Consider the following 18179-nt stretch of genomic DNA (forward strand, 5'->3'; position numbering starts at 1 on the left):
TTTATTTCCCGACACCCCCAAAACATACGAGTCATTCCAGCATCTGTTTCTTTGCATTGAGGGTATTCCTTAGCACCTGCCCCCTTGAACTTGGAGATTACTTCCGGTGTTAGGTATGCTCTGTTAGTGATATAGAACTGTATTAACTGATATCTGGTATTTCTGGAAACCTTTTGTGGTAGTAGGTTATAGTATTCCATGACGTGTCATCGAGTTCCGTGCCCAGTTTGTTTTCCCATTTTGCCTTGCATTTAAGCTCTTCATTGGATGTACTGTCCAGTAGTATCTCGTAGAGCCTCAAAATCTCATGGCCCCCCTCAGCGACATTTAGTATGTTCTCTATAGCTTCATGTTCTGTTTCTTGGTTCTTAATGTCGGGCCATCTTACTGTGAGCCTCTCCATCACTGCCCTATGTAACCGGAACTGTCCTGCCGGCAATCCCGTGGTTCCTTGCAGATCAGCAAAGGACAGGATCTCATGTTCATTCATCAGATCCCCTAGTGTGGCTACTCCGCGGGGCTTAAATCCAGTTCTTATTTCAATGTGACAGCAGGGTCTACCCGCCATGGTCGCTGCTATAGGGATCTGGGGGGAAATCGGGTCTATTACTTTCATGATTTTACAGGCCCGTTTCCAAATCTGAATCCCGAGTTTCACCAAATAAGCACAGTTTTGTGTAGTGCTTGCAGGGGCCCAGAGTAAATCTCTAAGGAACATTTGCGGGATCTCATCCGCCATCCATTTTACTACATGTCGCAATTGTCCTGCCAAAAAATACAGTTCAAAATTGGCGATTTTCAGGCCTCCTCTCTCGTAGGGTCTCTGAAGTACTTGTAGTGCGACTCTATGCCCCCCCCCCGCCAGAGAAATCGTCTACAGAGCTCATCTAGGTCCCTGAAAAATAGTAGGGGAACGTTGAATGGAACGTTGCTAAAGCAGTGCAACAGCCGAGGTAAAATGCCACCATTTTGAGGAGCCCATCCCTCCCTGCCACTGACAGTGGTAGTATACTCCAGAAGTCCATTGATTTTTCTAGGCCCTCTCTAGCCCTCACTGTGTTCAATGTGTGTTCTATTTTGGGGTTTCGATGAATGGTGATTCCCAGGTACTTGAATGAGGTTACCCTCCACTGGAGGACCACGGCGGGGAGATTCTCATTCCTTTCCTCTCCCATGGCGGCCAGGGGGAAGAGGAATGACTTCTCATTGTTTATATGGATCCCTGTGTGTCTACAGAACCCGTCTAGTGTCTCCAATATGAATGGCAGTATGTGTTTGGGGTTGTTCAGATACAATAGTGACTCATCAGCGTACATAGACACTAAATGTGGTACACCATCTATCATTATGCCCCCATCGCTATATTCCTGTCGTACGTAGGCGGCTACCGGTTCCGACACGATGATGTATAAAATGGGAGAAAGTGGCAGCCCTGTCGTGTGCCCCTGTGTAGCTGCCACTTATCGGAGTACGTTTTGCCTGTGCGCACTCTGGCCATCGGGCCCATGTATATGAGTTTGGTCCATTTTAAGAAGACGGGTCCAATCCAGTGGTGGCCTTCTTATTTAATGTTTTGCAAAATAAGTTGTGAAGTTGAGATTGAATTGAGGTTATATGAGAGTCACAGCTACGTGAACCTGATGGTATCAAGTGGAGTGACTGAGACGGTTTAAGACAAGAAAGAGCAGACTGTGTATTAAAGTGTGGTATAGGAGCCATAGGTGTTACAGACATATCCCCTGTTGCATCACTTGAAGTGACTTGTAGTACCTTTTTACTCTCATCATTTAATTGATGAAGATCCAAGGTATGTTTGTCTATAAGACTGGAGCACGGAGATTTATTAACACTTTGTGGTGCATTCCCAATAGACACTGGAACAAATGTTTTTGTTTGAACCGGCACAGAACTGGGTAGACTCTTGACATTAATCTTGCTGTTTGAGCGACAAGCTCTTTTCTGCTCTCTCAAATAAGTTTTTTATGCCTTACGACACATAACATGTTGTATAGGTTGAACTGTCTCTGGGCTGATTGTTTCTCTAGGAACGTGTTCACTTTGTTGAGAAAGCAGCTGTTCCTGTTCTATAAGATCAGTGATGGCAGACGGGTTGCTGGTGTCCTGAGGTAAGTCTGCACAAAGAGGCGCGAGTGATTGGTGATATATGAACATCAGACATTGAAAGTAAGGAGCGTTGATTACCAGAGAGGGTGGGCACACTCAAAGTATTAGTCACAGTAAGAGTGGATTTTTTCTTTTTTAGGAGGTGTGCTAATATGTTTCCCGCTCCTAAGATTTTTGGTCATGGTAGCAATGTGCAACTTAGGGGTCACAAATAGCTGCGTGCATACAGGGTCCAAATATAAATGGCGTCCACTTTTGCTCCAAGGTGACAGAAGGAACAGAAGTGGTGCACCCAATCAAAGCAAAAGCAAATACAGTATGTTAAGCTGACAAACAGAAATTTCTGCCACCAAGAGTGAGTTCCGCAACTGAAAATAAATCAAAATCGAGCCTTTGCGTATTGGCTAAATATGTGTAACTAATAGACGAGGCTTCTTGTAAACAAGGATAAATCCAGCTATACGGCTATAAAAGACTTACATGCATATAAGAATAAGGCTATATAGCACGGCATGTGTACTTGTACGATTACTCTCTGGGAAGCAAGGTGCATCAAATATATGGCGATATCCACATGAACAAAAGCAGCGCAAAGATACAACATCTAACAGGCCTCGCCCCATGCTCTCCCACCCGAACAGCCCAACAGCCCAACAGCCAAGACCCTTACGGGGCACTTACGGGTGCGTGCGAGACCAGTTAAAGTAGGAAGGCTGCAAGAGGGTGGGCAGAGCAAGTGGGTGGGACTGTAAATGGGATGGAAAAAAAAAGAAACAAACATTGAAATGGATTGCCCGTAAATTAAGGGAGACAAAGTGAAGCAAACTAGGTAATTACTTGGTATGAGGCAGTCCAAGTGTAGCAGCAGCACTGCAATGTTTCCACACACAGGAGACTTTCTCTTGCAGACGGTGAGCTGGCAGCGGGTAACACGCTGAAGGCAGGCAAGGAGAGTAGTAGAAGGTCCAACTCAGCCCAACGGCCAAGACACTTACGGGACACTTCCAGGTGTGCAGGTTTGTGTGTGCACCAAGACAAGATGTGTGGGTAAGAGGTCGTCTTTCATTCCCACAAAAAAGGCTTGGCCGACACCCGTCTCCTATTAGATACCAAGCTGCACTGAAACATTTGGCAGCCAATGGCCTCCTCAACACCTAGGCCATCACATCGCCCCTCACGCCACATGACTCGCTAGACGTTCTCCGTCCCTCCCCTACCCAACCCAACCATCTGGTACTGCTGTACCCGCTCCTCTGCATCCTACCCCCGCTGTTTATCTGGTCAAAAAGGAACCCAGATGGTCCATCAACTCGAGGGCTTTTTGCACAAAGCAGATGCCACCAGACTAGCCACCGGATCAACAGAAAGGATATGACCCCCAGGATACAATAGAACACCTTTGGGGCAGAAAAGCACAGAGCTAATCTCTCAGAGAGGTTTTCAATCAAGCCTGGCTGAGAGGAAAAACATAGCCAAACACCCCCAAAATAAATCCATCGAAAAGTATATGGGTGACCAGATCAGGTAAAAAAAGGACTTTCCACCCAACAGGCTGCAAGCTTTCTCTGGGAATGGATAAGTTAAACATCGAGTTACTCATGCAGACAGATCTGTCAAACAGCAGAGATGCACTTAGAGTAGAGAGCCCAGAGCATCCTGAGACTGGGAGCTTTCACCAACCAGTCCACAGTTAGCAGTAGATATTTATATCCTACCACTACAATTGGACCACCACCATTACAGCCATAAAGACATCAGATTAATCAAACTCAAGTGGAGGTACTTCCCTGGCCATAATTCTAAGTTATTTCCTTTCAAACATACACAGCAAAATATGGACAAATGGGTCATTTAGACCTGCGGTGCAGAGTTGATCTCACAACCAAAGCACCTGGCCAGTCTGTCCCATCTTGGAGTATTTCTTGGGAGGGGCAGGTTTTCCTCACTGCAAACACAGCTGGCTGATTCCTGCCTGAGGTACCACTACTATGGCTTTTAATTCCTAGAGTTTCCCAACCATGGAAAGAGTGGACTGAGGCATGGTGTAAGAGGAAGGAAGAAAAGAAGTATGAACTTTTGGCTATACATCTGCAGATTGGGGGAGGGTCATATGTGATCAGTCTTTAGGTTTGGTTAAACTATTCTCCTTCCAGGCTCTGGCCCCCACTCTCCCCAAACATGATGGCTCACTCCTCCTGCTCAACACACCACAGTGGTGTCGTCTTCGATTTCTGGAAGTGAATAACGAATGCAGCTTCTATGGTTATACAGCTACAAGGAGGGCAAAGGAACCCATAAGGGACTTTTGAAATGTTCTCTTCAGTCCACAGTGGGATCAGTTTTGCATGCAAAGCACATGCAATATGTTTGACCTGATGTGCAAGAACAGCCAGATGGTGGTCTTCACTGTCGATAAACCAGTCCATCAGTGATTCAAGAACTCAAATGAAGTTAAGAAGTCCACTGCCCTTTACTGCGCTTCCCTTAGGACGAGCACAGACAAGCCTGCCTGCACACCACAATAACTCAGGGGGATAGCCCCAGCTGCAGAATCACCACTGTCAAATGCTTGTATGCACTTTACAGTTCACATGGCATTCAATTGCTTCCTTGCCTATTCCCTCAGTATGGACCTCAACAGGACATCCTTACCTTTGCCATCTTTTTCAACATGCATAGATTTATTATCTCAAACAAAGGGTAGTTCTTATAACATTTGTAGCCAGTCAAATCAACAAACAAGGTATTTTCTGGCAGGAAAAAGTGGTATGCCAAGTCTGTGTCCTCAACGTAGTTTAGCAGACATTACTCAAGATTGCAAGTGGATGAGAAGAGATGCATGCAACCCCCTGTACGTTCATAATTCACTGTAAAATTATTACAAATTAACTTATGTTCTACCATCTCTCGGCTGCCACACTCATAGCTTATATCCTCCAAGATGGGAATGGGGGCTTTGTGTGGACATATGTCATCAAAATGGAGGCCAGACTTCTTTGCCACTGGGTAGTGACTGCTTCCTCAAGGTCTAGGAAAACCGTCATGCCATCCACTTTAGCTTGGAGCAGTTTCACCTTCTTAAATCAGGATTAGACCCTGGGTCTGCATCTATATAGACGTCACAGGTCATCAAACTACACATTAGACATACTTGTTCTAGGGATTCACAGCTGTGGTATTGGCGAGGAATGAATCAGACAACCTACTAAAGTCTATGATGCTGCTGCTGCAGCCCAGAGTTGGTCATAGTGTGATGTTCGGAGCAATCTGATAGTTAAGCTCTTTAAGAACTCTCCACATTTCATTTATGTAGCAAACGTGCCCATGAAGCTGTGAAGCTGTGTACCATGTCCAGGGTTAGCAACTTGTAGGAAATTGAGGTGAACATGGGACAACAGCCCATAATTCAGCGTGGAGTTGAAAGTATTCAAATGTAGGATTTCAAAAATAAGAACTGCTCACCGGATGCATAAGGCTGTATCAAGGGATCCATGATAGATGGTCCCAGGACGGGTTCATTTAACATGCTTTTCAAATGGGTCCTTTTGCCCACTGCTAGCATCCATCATGTACCTTCTCTGCAGACCCCAATCTCTCTTCTTGTGAGTATGACACTCGGGTAAAGCCTGTAGTACCCTCTTCCCCACCCCTCTTATCCTACGAGTCAGACATCCACCGCAACCCTGGGGGCCAACCCTTTCGCTATTGAGACACCTCCCTGGTCATCTTCCCACCCGCACCTGGCATGCCTATTTTCCCTCCAAATCCCCTCCGCCAACCTCTTACCAAACCGAGTCACTTCGTCACTCCAAGGGCCTCAAATACATGCACTGTAAGCGCATGTGCTAATTCCCAACAGGCCACCATTAGGCAGAAGCGGCCTGTCGTTTGGGGGGAATAGAACTATGAAAGCCGGCATTACTGTATCAGTCACCTATGCTACGGGTTGTGGGAGAAACACTGAAGGTATATACATAATGCTTGGAGGTCTGAATATTTGAGAATACATGTATTTAGAGGCTCATTCATGTACTTTTTGAAGGGTGAGCCTTCTGGATTGCAGATGGTCATGGTATATTTGGAAGGACCAACTGTAATCACTTGGTTTAACAGGCAAAACTTCACAGGGTAGAAAAATCCCTATGCCAGAGAAAGGAAGAGGTGGCCAAGAATAAGCCGCTCTGAAACCAGTCCCACCCAGGGACTAAACTTCCTGCAAAGAGCACCTAAAAGATTGGTCTTGGATTAGTGTTACTGAGGCCTCCAGAAGGACAGGCATTGGTGGGCTTATGATAGACTTGAATGAGGCAGATCTGCAGTATCACTCTTTTTACAGGCACTCATTCGATTTAACCTGATTGTCAAGCCCTACGTTTGATTGTCTGAGGGCAGAGTTCAGAGGTTTTGACCTGTACAAGTTGTTATGTGTATGCCAAACCACTTACCCAGACAACCTGTACTAGGGGTGATGCGAGATAAAAGATCTAGGACCACCTTGTAAAGAGCCTAGTATTGAGATGTACTAGAAAATGTGTGGCCGAGAATGATGGCCTGTGGGTGAACTGATACAACCTCTGACATTTTAAGCTAGACCACTTATGGGTTATTCCTGGAGGAGTTGCCCCGATTTAGTACACCTGTTGAATACACAAGCTAGTCTCCAGTTGAATAGGTATATCCATAAAACAAATTGCCAGGGTCTGCAACCGGAAAAGTATATTATATTCTTTTGCCTTTGTAAGACCAATTATAAACTTCCAAACAATCAAGTGTGCAGAAACCAATTAGGATTATAGACATTGTATGGATAACTGAAGGGTGCCCGTTTTGGAAGCAGGCATTTCTTGAAGTCGGTAATCTGCAGCCGAGAAGGCAGCACAAAACAAATTCAAGGAAAGCATGATAAAAAAATCACTGGCAAATCAAGTCATAAGTGCCAGAAAGAAAACGCCATGCAAGCATATCTTAAAGGGTAATCAAAAACCTTAGTTCATCATGGGCATAAAACATGGATTGCCAGAGCGATGTGTGCTCCGTTTGTGTAAGAGCTTTTATCTGCTAATGGTGGAGTGCAGGAGGTGCACAGATTACAGAAATCCACCGAATTAAATAAAACTCAATGTGCTTTTACCAGCTCCATTTTTAGAATAGTCACTAAAAAATATCATGTGGCACACATTCCAGAGGATAATCCTCACAAGAACATGGAGCAAATTTGTTTTAGAGTGATTTGTTCAATATGAATGCACATTTTGTACAAACATTGTACAAATGTCATGTCTTAATCTTGGAAAACGCCTGTGCTACTGGTCCTAAAAGAAGTTGCAAAAAACAATTAAAGTCTTGAATGACAATGAACCAAACAACTGTTTCTATACACTTCATGAAATCTGCTTTTTACTCAGATTAATTCTAATTATGAATGTGAAAATAATGACAACATTTTTCACGTGCACTTTGTGCATTCTAAATGAAACATTTTAAATGCTTCCAACCTCTCATTGCATTGTAAGAAAACCGCATACTATTTGGTCCTTACCATTTTAAAATACATGCTTTAAAATGGATGTAAAGCCATAAAACCAATCTGTTCGCCTGATCAACACCACAGTCCCTATAGGACCTCGCACCACCTCTCCCAATAAACCTGCAAATGTATCTGCAACAAGCTGACTGCATTAATGTGTTACCAATGTAAATTATGTATATTGTACCTCCCTTAATTATATTGTACCTGCAAGTAACAGCGCCGCAATGCCCATGGGTTGCTTGTGCGCTATACAAATGTAAAAATAAATATATAAAATAATGATGATGCCATATTGGCGTACGGTACATGTGAATGCTTATCTCCTTATAATTAAGAAATGGGTGAAGGCTCCCTTGCTCATAGCATCTATATGATTCAATAAATTAGCCATTTGAGGGATAATCTATTTATATTTTGTGTAAGGGGACAAAGAATTGGTAGTACCCTGCGTGTATGCAGTCCGTTTTTTCCCCCAGTACAAATCAATGGATATTGTAGCCTCTTGGTTAGGGAATACGCCTTGAAGGAGGATGCAGAGCAGTAATTATTGGGCATACTTTACTTTCAATTTATCATAACGTTGAATATATGTTTTTCCAAATACAAATGTAACTAAAACAGAAGTAACTAATATTTTGAACACAAAGAGTAGTGTGTGATCCAAAGTAGGAAATCATTCATAGGTGAACATTAAATAGAATCCATTGTTATAGTATTGCCTTAATCAAACAAAAACATAATATCCAGAAGCACACAGGTGCATGGAACTCAAATGTCCAATTTGTATTTGTTTTAATAGGATTCCCAATGCAAAGTTTACCATGTTCTTGGCACACAAAAGGGGGCAGCGTGGCACGTGTGTTTGGAGTGTCAAGGTCAAGTGTGGCAAGTTGAAAAAGCAAAAGCAATAAAAATGGAATATCAATGATCACTCATGGAGACTTTGCTCGGTAAATACCAGCTGGTATTCATAAAGGCTTATTCCGAGAGAAACACCTGCCAGAGTTGTGAATTGAGCTTTATCTCACCTATTATACTCTTCTCTGGAGGAGGGGGCACTATGAATCCATTTCCAGAGTGCTTTTCCGAGAGCTTCTCATACAGGCCAAGGAAGTCACTAAATCTTCGCTTCACAGTGAAATATTTACTTCTGAACATCGGTAAACTGGTCTGCAGCAGAAAAGAGTAAGAATTAAACAATACTGATGGGGCAGTAAAATAACATTTCTGCAAAGACAATGCACAGCCTTCTCAAATTAGCTGTAAACAACTTTAAGTTTTGTTTAAAGTACCTACACATTGAATTAATTAAAGCTAGATTTTATCCATGTAGGGATTTATTTTGTGTGATCTACCAATCGAATCGCTGCTTTGTACATTTCTACGCAGGACCTTGCTGAACAGTCATTACAGGAAGAGAAAGGTTAAGGGTTTGAGGAGAAGAGAGATGTACGTCTTGAAATAGCGATCAGATTTCACTAGGCAAAATGTGGGGAGAGGGTGAGAGAGAGTTCGCATTCATCTAGAACTTGCTCTTAGTCCCAAGAATGTACTCAATTACTGGCATGCGGACACATTGTAGCACAATATAATGGGTCAAGCAAACAGTAGTATACCATTTGAAGACTGCCACAATTCCATGCGACGTCATTGCTTAGCCCTTTATATTGAATGTAGAATGTAAGATTGGCAATAGAGCATATCATTTGGCTTGGTACATTATATAAAGAGCCCATAGGCCATGACATAGCTGGTTCCAGATGTTACAGTGGATCTATGACATAGTCCATGACATTTTACAAGTTCACCCAAGGGACAAGGAGCCCTAACTATGCCTACCGATATGTCCTGCACCAGTCTGTGTCTGCTAACCCTGTGGTTTACAAATCCCTTTGATCCGCAAAGCTGATAACAAACCTGACCAGGTTTGTTCAGCAAGCCTTAATTCTTGTGCGGGGCATGAAGCTTGGGCAGGCCAAGTTAGGGCGAAGAGACCAACCGAGACCTCCAGATTCACTCACATGACCAAGTTATGTTAGGTTATATTATATTCCGTATTTGAAAATATTTCTTCATCTGAAAATTGTCTTGAACTTTCTGTAGTGCGAGTCTGTTGAATGTTCTCGGAGTGTTAAAGACCAACAGAAAGGTATTCATAACATGGCAATATTTTCCAACTAAATGGGGCCCTTAGCTCCACCTTAGCTCCAAATCTAACTAGTGCTTCTCAATTGAGGTGTACTCGCAATATATGTGCACATGGTTTGCTATCTTTACAGTTAAACAGCAAAACACGTAGTTATTCATATGCAGGTGACTTACCTGAGTGGAGACCTGGTATGCTACATAGGCATTCATTCCATCCCCTTGGGTAAAAAAGAAATAATATACATGACACAATTTTAAGAGAAATGCAAGTTCAATACTCTTTCTCCAAATGTTATATTATGTTTAGCCAAAGCCCATTCAAGGTAAATATCTCTAGCATGAGGAAGAAAACAAGGATAGTTTATGCAAGCGATTGGAATTAACAGGGAGATGCTCATAAGAATTCCTGCAGACGCTGGATACTATTATCTATTTGGTATCCTTAAAAGAGAGATTCACACTATGGAAAACTACTTCTTCTGGTAGCAGACACAACCACATACCACTGGGTGATACACTGAACACGTTATGGAAGACAAACTTCAAGAAAATGCATCAGGTGTTCCAAGTAATTGCATGTTTAGCAAAACGAATCCCCGAATAACCAGAAGGGGGAAAAAGAAAAATGTGAAGTTGCTCCTCAAGGGGGTAGAGGGGGAGTGGGGGAAGAGGGAGGGGAAGGGTGAGGGGGAGAATGTGAACATATGTGAAAGAATTAATCAAAAGTCATGGTTTTCATTACTCTTTGGTCCGGATTCTCCCAGCTTTCCAACCAGTTGCAACAACTTGACGAATAAAATGAAGGAACCAGGACGCAAACAAATGACCAAGATTTAAGGAAACATTTAACAACATTTCTTGATCGCCAAAAGGCAGCAGTCTCAGAAGTATAAAAACAACAATGCCTGCAAAAAGATTTTGCAATCCTCAAAACAGCTGCTCCGATTTCTTGGAAAGCTAAAATGATGCCTTAGAAGGGAGTAGTTTCTTACCTGTAACTCCATTTCTCCAGCATGGGTAGCTTTCATGGATTCACATGCTGTGAATATTCCCTGTCGTCCGGCTGGAAAAACCCCAGTAACTTTAGTATAGTAGTTTTCCTATGGAAAAACGTTGACACCTTGAGTGTCCTATCAACATCGTTATGGGTGCTTTAGGCAGCACCAATGGGACATCGAGTGTATAGCTTCGCCCCTGCGGCTTCCCCTCAGATTTTAACCTCTCCAAAAAGAGGATGTCCTAAGAGGCTATTTGCCTGAGGGGGAAGGCTGGGGGGTGCATGTGAATCCATGAAAGATACCAACGCTGGAGAAATTTAGTTATAGGTAAGAAACTACCCCCTTATCCAGCATTGGATCTTTCATGGATTCACATGCTGTGAATATATTTTGTAGCAGTAGAAATGCCTTGGAAGTCCATAATAGGCAAACAGGACAGACGGTAGGCAATATGATCAAAAAAAGAGAAGGACAAAAGGAGTAGAGTCAAAACCCCAGAAGCTGCAGGGCTTACCTTACTGGGCAGGCGTTGAAGCACCACTCGTCCCACCTGTACATCCGCATGTTGATGCAGACAGTAGTGTCTGGTGAATGTGTGGGGCACTGCCCACATTGCTGCCTGGCAAATGTCTCGGATTGGTATGTCCACCCATAGAGCTGCTGAGGTCGCTGTGGACCTTGTGGAAATGAGCTCTGGGAGCTGACTGTAATGGTTTGTTGGCTTTTGCGTGGCAAAAAGATATTGTTGACACCACCCAGCGTGAGATGCCTTGTTTTGAAATCCCTTTATGGAAGGGGCCGAAAGCCACCAAAAGTTGCTTGGATGATCTGAACAGCTTAGTGAGATCCAGATAGTACTTTAAAGCTATGTTGACATCCAGGTGATGCAAAGCTTTTTCAGCCGGAGTAGAAACATTAGGAGAAAGGGTTGGTACGGTGATAGTGTTTGTGGAAATCCGATGGAATCTTCGGAATAAAATGTGAAGTGAGAAACTTTATAGCAGCTGTTGACATAGGCTCAAACGGTGGCTTCATGAGGGCTGTGAGCACAAGGTTGAGGCTCCAAACGGGAGAAAACATTTTCCTTGTGGGTAAAGTTCTGAAAAGACCCTTGAGGAAATGTTTAATTAATCTGTCGCTGAAAAGAGGTGTAGAATTCCTTTTCCGCATGAATCTTGATATTGCTGCTAGGTGAACCTTGATAGACGATATTGCGAGACCATCTTTTGCCAACAGCAAAAGTGAAGCAAGGAGTTGTTGAGGCGAAACGCACAATGGCTGTAGGTTAGGCTGTTGAGCACACTAGACGCAAAACCTGTTCCATTTACGGGCGTAAGATGTGTTGGTAGACGGAGCTCTTGCCGCAGACAAAATGAAGCGACAATCCTGAGGTATATTTAGGTTTACGAACTCGGACTGGTCAGGAGCCTTCCTGGGATAGGACCTGCAGTGTGTCTCCCCCCCCCACTTGCGCAGATAAAACATGGTAGTGGTGTTGTCGATGAGAATCCTTACTACAGAGTCCTGGATGAGGGGGAGAAAAGATTTGCCTGCCCAGTGTGCCACCCTCAGCTCTAGGACGTTGATATGTAGAGAGGCCTCCGTTGGAGACAACAGGCCTTTGACTCTGACTTCGAACTGGTCCAGATGAGCACCCCCATCCAGTCTGCGAGGCGTCGTCGGTCATGATAGTGTATCGAAAATCTGGTTCCACCAGGGGCATGCCCTGATCAATGTTGATGGGATGAGTCCAACACTGTAGGGCGTCTGCCAGAGGTCGGGAGATGACCACCGTGTCCGACCAGGAGCCCTTGATCTGGGACCATCTGGAAGTGAGAAATTCCAGTGCTGGGCGCATATAGAGACGACAATTTGGAATGAGCAGGGATGCAGGACGACATGGTGCCGAGGAGACACATAAAGGAGCGGACCGCGACAGATTTTCCTGGTGTAAACGAGCCTAGGACAAGAGTTTCTCTATCCTCTCCTTCTATGGCTTAAACTAATTGAGAGTTGTCTGGAATTGTGCTCCCGGAAAGACCAAATTCTTTGAGGACGTCAGATAGTATTTGCTGAAGTTGATGGAGAAGCCTAGATGGTGTAGAAGGAACATTGTGGTGTTGAGAGACTCCAACGTCTGCTGGTAAGTTGTCCCCCTGACCAATCAATCGGTCAGGTACGGATAAAAGTGGGGGCCGTTTCCCTGGAGGCAAGCTGCTAGAGGAGCCAGAAACTTGGTGAAAGTCCTGGGAGCTGACTTTAGGCCACAGGGGAGGACCTGAAGCTGGCAATGGCTGTTGCCCACCGTGAACCTGAGAAATCCTCAATGCCTTGGGTGCATTGGTATGTGAAAGTAAACGTCCTCAAGATCTAGAGATGTCAAAAACTTCTCTGGTGGAACGTTAGCATCCTAAATGTTAGCTTTTTTTATGTTCTTGTTGAGCAGCCGCAGGTCTAGAATGGGGCACCACTTTCCGTTCGACTTCTTGACCACGAAAAACCGAGAATAGGTACCCTTTCCTCTTGTCGATGGGGGAACCCTGTCGATTGCCCCTTTTGTAGCACGAGACAAACCTCTCGACGCAAGATGTGAAGGTGAGACAGATGTTTTTACTGGAGGAATGGGGAGTTGTGGACGCTTGTACTCCACAAGTGGCCGTATTGGATAGCTTCCAGCACCCATCTATCTGTTGATATTGAACGCCACTTGTTGAGGTGGAACGCCACCTTCCCTCCTAGTTGACTGCCCATGTGGCAGTCATTGTTGTGGTTTCCTTTGACGGCATCTTTGTGAAGAGGATCCCCTTTCTCTCTGGCCTTGGTACTCCTTGCTGCATTGGGCGGTCTGGAAGGAATCCCTGTAGCCTTGGGAGTAGAAGGTGGACCTACTGTATCCCTTGTCTCGAGAACCAGAAAATCTTGCATTTCCTGAGACGGCACGAAAGGAGTGAAAGGGGTGAACAGAGCTTCTGCCTTTCAGGGCTGTAAGGGACCTTGCTTTATCGCAGTCCGCCTTCATGTTTTTCAAAGCGTCGTCAATCTTTTCACCCGAAAAGACTTTCCCCCTCACAAGGCATGTCCACAACCTTGTGTTGAACCTCTCGGTGGAAATCCATGCAGGGATGGCAAGCTTGACGCCTCAGAACCACCCAGTTACTAATTTGCTTGAAACTAGTCTCCACTAGGTCGACAGCAATGTGCAAAAGCATAGCTCATTTCCTCTGCTGCTCTGGAAGACGGTGTGACAGTGGCACTAGGCGGTGCCACATCTCGCGGTCATACTGTGCGACGATAGGCAACGAGTTGGCCAGCCATCACAGTAGTGGCTCCAATAGTGAGGGCTTTCTTACCGAAAGCGTCCAACGTATGGTTCTCATCGTCGGGTGGAGTGGCGCACTTGTGTTGGGTGCAAGCTTTTCTACTAGCCGCTGCATACACAGACTCTAGTGTAGGCTGCAATGTCAGGCACTTCAGAGTGGATTCAGGAGCTCTGAATTTCTTTTCCAAGCGGCCTTTGACCGCTGGCTCCGTAAACGGGTGTTTCATCGTATGGAGACCCTCTTGCCATACGTTATCCAATATAGGGACTGAGAAAACCGCCTTTCTCCTCTTCCCCATGTGGTCGAGCACAGGTGGAGATGGTTGGGCCGGAGCACCCTGGTTCGGGTCTGTATCGCAGGTGTCTACCGTTCTGGGAGAAGAGGAGACCGTAGAGAGGGTGTGCTGTGGGGCAATGTCTTGCTCAGACTCATCCAGTTCCCCTTCCTCCTGATCCCTTCGACGAGAACTAAAAGCCCTATGGGAAGGAGGAAGAGGTCTAGCCGGGGATGGTTTATTGGGGCGAGACCCTTGGTTGCGTAAGGCATCAGTAGCCTTCTAGTTCGTGACGATAGGCAGGCTTTGCAGCAACAGGACTGATGGAGCCTGAGGCATTGGGAGCCTGGCGTCTAATTGCCCTAGGAGAGCTTGCAAACTAGTGAGCCACTTGCAAAGAGAGCAATGAGTGTGGGTTGATGAGGATACTGAGGAGGAACAGCCCCCCAAGCCTGTTGATGTAGACGGGAGAGAAGGCGATTGCAATGTGTGCTGTCGGCCCAAAAGAGATGGATGCGGTAAAGGTGGTTCAGGACCCCCTTCTTCAGAATCGATTCAAAAGCTGCTTGCTCATCGTAGGTAAGTGCCTCAAAGTCAGAGGTGATCTCATGTTGAAGTATGTCCTCTGGTAGTGTCATGACCTACAGAACACGCCCCTTTAGGACTTCCTGGTCCTTGTCTCGACGGGGCTTACACTCCCTTGTACTCCCAACATGGCCGTCAACTGTGAAAAACCTTTCTCGCTCTACACATTGGACGTATGTTCTATTAATAGACCACGCCTCCCGCGGCTCCACGCGTCTCAATGCTATTGCGAAGTAGCGACCAGACGTGTGCTCCATAGCTCGCGGTATTGTTTTCCTTGGTTCTTTCCCAGACAACCCCATTCCTAGTCCCTTTCCTTCCTTTCTTGATTCCTGGACTCCTGTGCTGAGTAACGCACTCTGTAAATTTCCCGGATTCCTGGATCTTTGCATCCCGGAACTTTGAACGCACACTGGAGTCGGAAGAGACTTGTGCAGCCTTATTCAAGACCCGATCCGTCCGCAAGAAGGCATTGACCAAGAAATCCAGCAAAGATCGCACTCCGGTGAGAAGGGGGGGAGGGGGGACCCCTTGACAGGTAGTATGGTCGGAGACCTTTCTAGAAGAGGTTGCTCTGGAGACGCAGTTGAATGCCTTGCTTTTTCCATAAGAGAAGGGTCTCCCGTCACCAATTCGGGCCAAGCTGGCCTTGCAGAGGAAGTATGCGTCAGATTTTTTTCTTTTCTCGTCGTCGAGGTTGTCGTTGACGGAGCGGTCCATCGACGGGACAGCAGATGAAAGGGTTGTCGTCGACGGGGGAGTCGATGAATCAGTCGTTGACGAGGGGCGAATCGTAGATGCTGTCTTCGTCACTGGTACCACCACAGATGGAGAAGGCGGCCGCTTGGACGACTTATTGGATTTGTGCTTTGTCGACTAATAGCTGGAAGAGGACTTATGGGATGTCGATGAGGAGTGAGGTTTGTCCGTGGGCGAAGACCTCTTCGTCGACGAGGAGGAGAGGCCTTGAGTCATCTTTATTCGACGTCTAATCCTTGCGGGCTGGGCCCACTGATTTTTGCGGGTGTGAGCCCCTCTCCTTTGGTTTTTCAGAGCATGGTGTAGAAGTGTCGTGAGAAGGGGGACTTTGCGACCCCTCACCACTCGACAAAGGCCTTTTAGCGGAGGATGAAAACTTGGCTTTCTCCTGAGTGGATGAAGGCCTAGGCTCACCTGTGCACTGTTTCTTAGGCAGTGGTTCTTCCGATCTAGCCCTTTGGCGCCATGATGGCGACCTCTTGTCTGAGGCAGTGGAAGCCGTGCCTCCGTGTAAAGAGCCACCTTCTGAAGCCTGATGGGCACCCTCATTCAGCCAGCAAATTAAGTGCCCATTTCTGTCCTTCAGGGTTTTTTGTGAGAACCCTTGACAGATGTCGCAATTTTCAGCCAAGTGATTAGGGTACAAACAGTATAGACACGCTACATGAATGTCCCCCTCGTACACCTTCTTGAGGCCGCAGGTCTCACAATGCCTGAATAAATATTTCTTCGGACCAGAGGATTCCATAACGGGACCGAAAAACACACCTTTCTTTTACGAAAGACTGGAAACAGCAAAAGCTGAAGTGAAGAAATTGAAATTTTCAATAAAAAGATACATTTTCTTTGGAGAGAACGCAAGGTAATCCCAACGGTTTGGAAGATCGAAATCTGAGGGGAAGCCGCGGGGGCGGCGCTATACACTCAACGTCCCATTGGTGCTGCCTAAAGCACCCATAAAGACGTCGGTAAAACACTCAAGATGTCAACGTTTTTCCATAGGAAAACTACTATACACTGTTACCGGGGGTTTTCCCAGTGACAGGGAATGTTCACAGCATGTGAATCCATGAAAGATCCAATGCTGAAGAACTAGTAGAACGGGCAGAAAGTCAATCAATCAGAAGGTTTAAGTTGCTTACCTGTAACTATTATTCTCCAGCATTGGTCTGGCATGGATTCACATGCTCATTAATATTCCCTGTCAGTCTGTGAATTGGGAGAAAAAGAACAAAAACAGTTTCACTTACAAACTGTATCTCATCTAAACCATTCACTGTCATCTGGGTCATATTGTCCCCATCCAATTGCAGACCTTTCACTAAGCCCCTCCTCTGGCAGCCAATCTTCAGATTTGGTAAGCATGTAAAGTGGCAGTATGACCAAGAAGAGACAGTGGGTTCGGAGGGAGGATTTGCATGTGAATCCATGCCAGACCCATGCTGGAGAACAATAGTTACAGGTAAGTAACTTACCTTCTCCAGCATGGGGTCTGGCATGGATTCACATGCTCATGAATAACGAATATATATGTGTACAACATTACGCAACAACGGGAGGCTCAACAGAAACAATAACTCTTACGTCTGGAACGGACTCGCCTCAAGCGAACAGGTTGTGTAGCACTGCTTGGGCAACTCTTGACTCCTCCCTGGAATCCCTTGTCGACGCAGTAGAACTTTGTGAAGGTGTGCGTGGACACATCCCTGCAGATGTCCAGCAGGGGAACGCCAGACAGGAACACCGTCATCACAGCGATCGCTCTTGTGGAGTGGGCTCTCGGACGGCCGGCTTGCCAACCGATGAAAGTGCGTGATACAGCCGGAGAGTCACCTTGAAATGGAAGCCTCAGACAAGGCCATACCATGGTTCACAGGACCAAAGTTCACGAACACTTGTGAAGTCTTCTGAAAACTTTGTGCGCGTCACGTACAACTTCAGGGCACGAGCAGCGAGTGCAAGGCCCTTTTAGCCGGTGACAAAGTCTTCGGGGGGAAAAAACAGGTAACACCAAAGGCTCGTTGAGGTGGAATTCCGACTGAACCTTCGGCATGAAAGAGGGGTGCTTACGCAGCACCACCCTTGATTCATGGAATGTCAGGTATGGTTGCTTGCAGGATAGAGCATGGATCTCACCTACCCTCCTGGCAGAGGTGATGGGCACAATGAAAGCCATTTTCCACCAAATGAACTTGAGGTGCCTGATGTAATCGGCTCGAAGGGAGCCCCCATGAGCCTTGTCAGAACCACATTGAGCTCCCACACTAGGGCAGTAGCCTTCACCGGCGGGAAAGATCAAAAAAGTTCTTTGAGGAACTCCTTGACGAGTCAATGAGACCAAAGTGAAGATCTTCCTGGAGCCCTGGTGTAGCGGGAGATAGCCGCCAGGTGCACCTTGATAGAGGAGTCCGCCAGTACGGCTTTGGCCAAGGATAGCAAGT

At 45.8% G+C, this 18179-nt stretch overlaps 1 protein-coding gene across 1 annotated transcript in view; it reads right to left on the reverse strand.

Moving 5' to 3' along the window:
* The window catches only part of SNX1 (sorting nexin 1), a 1264276-nt gene that overhangs the window by 858932 nt on the left and 387165 nt on the right, over nucleotides 1–18179 (reverse strand). Inside the window, exons 5-6 of the mRNA XM_069624696.1 lie at nucleotides 9977–10020; nucleotides 8683–8824 (exon numbers count right to left, since the gene is read on the reverse strand). Of these exons, the coding sequence (XP_069480797.1) occupies nucleotides 8683–8824; nucleotides 9977–10020 (186 nt within the window). The remainder of the gene's footprint in view (nucleotides 1–8682; nucleotides 8825–9976; nucleotides 10021–18179) is intronic.

The sequence above is a fragment of the Ambystoma mexicanum genome, chromosome 11 (genome assembly GCF_040938575.1).
Source record: "Ambystoma mexicanum isolate Mex_15411 chromosome 11, UKY_AmexF1_1, whole genome shotgun sequence".
Taxonomy (NCBI): domain Eukaryota; kingdom Metazoa; phylum Chordata; class Amphibia; order Caudata; family Ambystomatidae; genus Ambystoma; species Ambystoma mexicanum.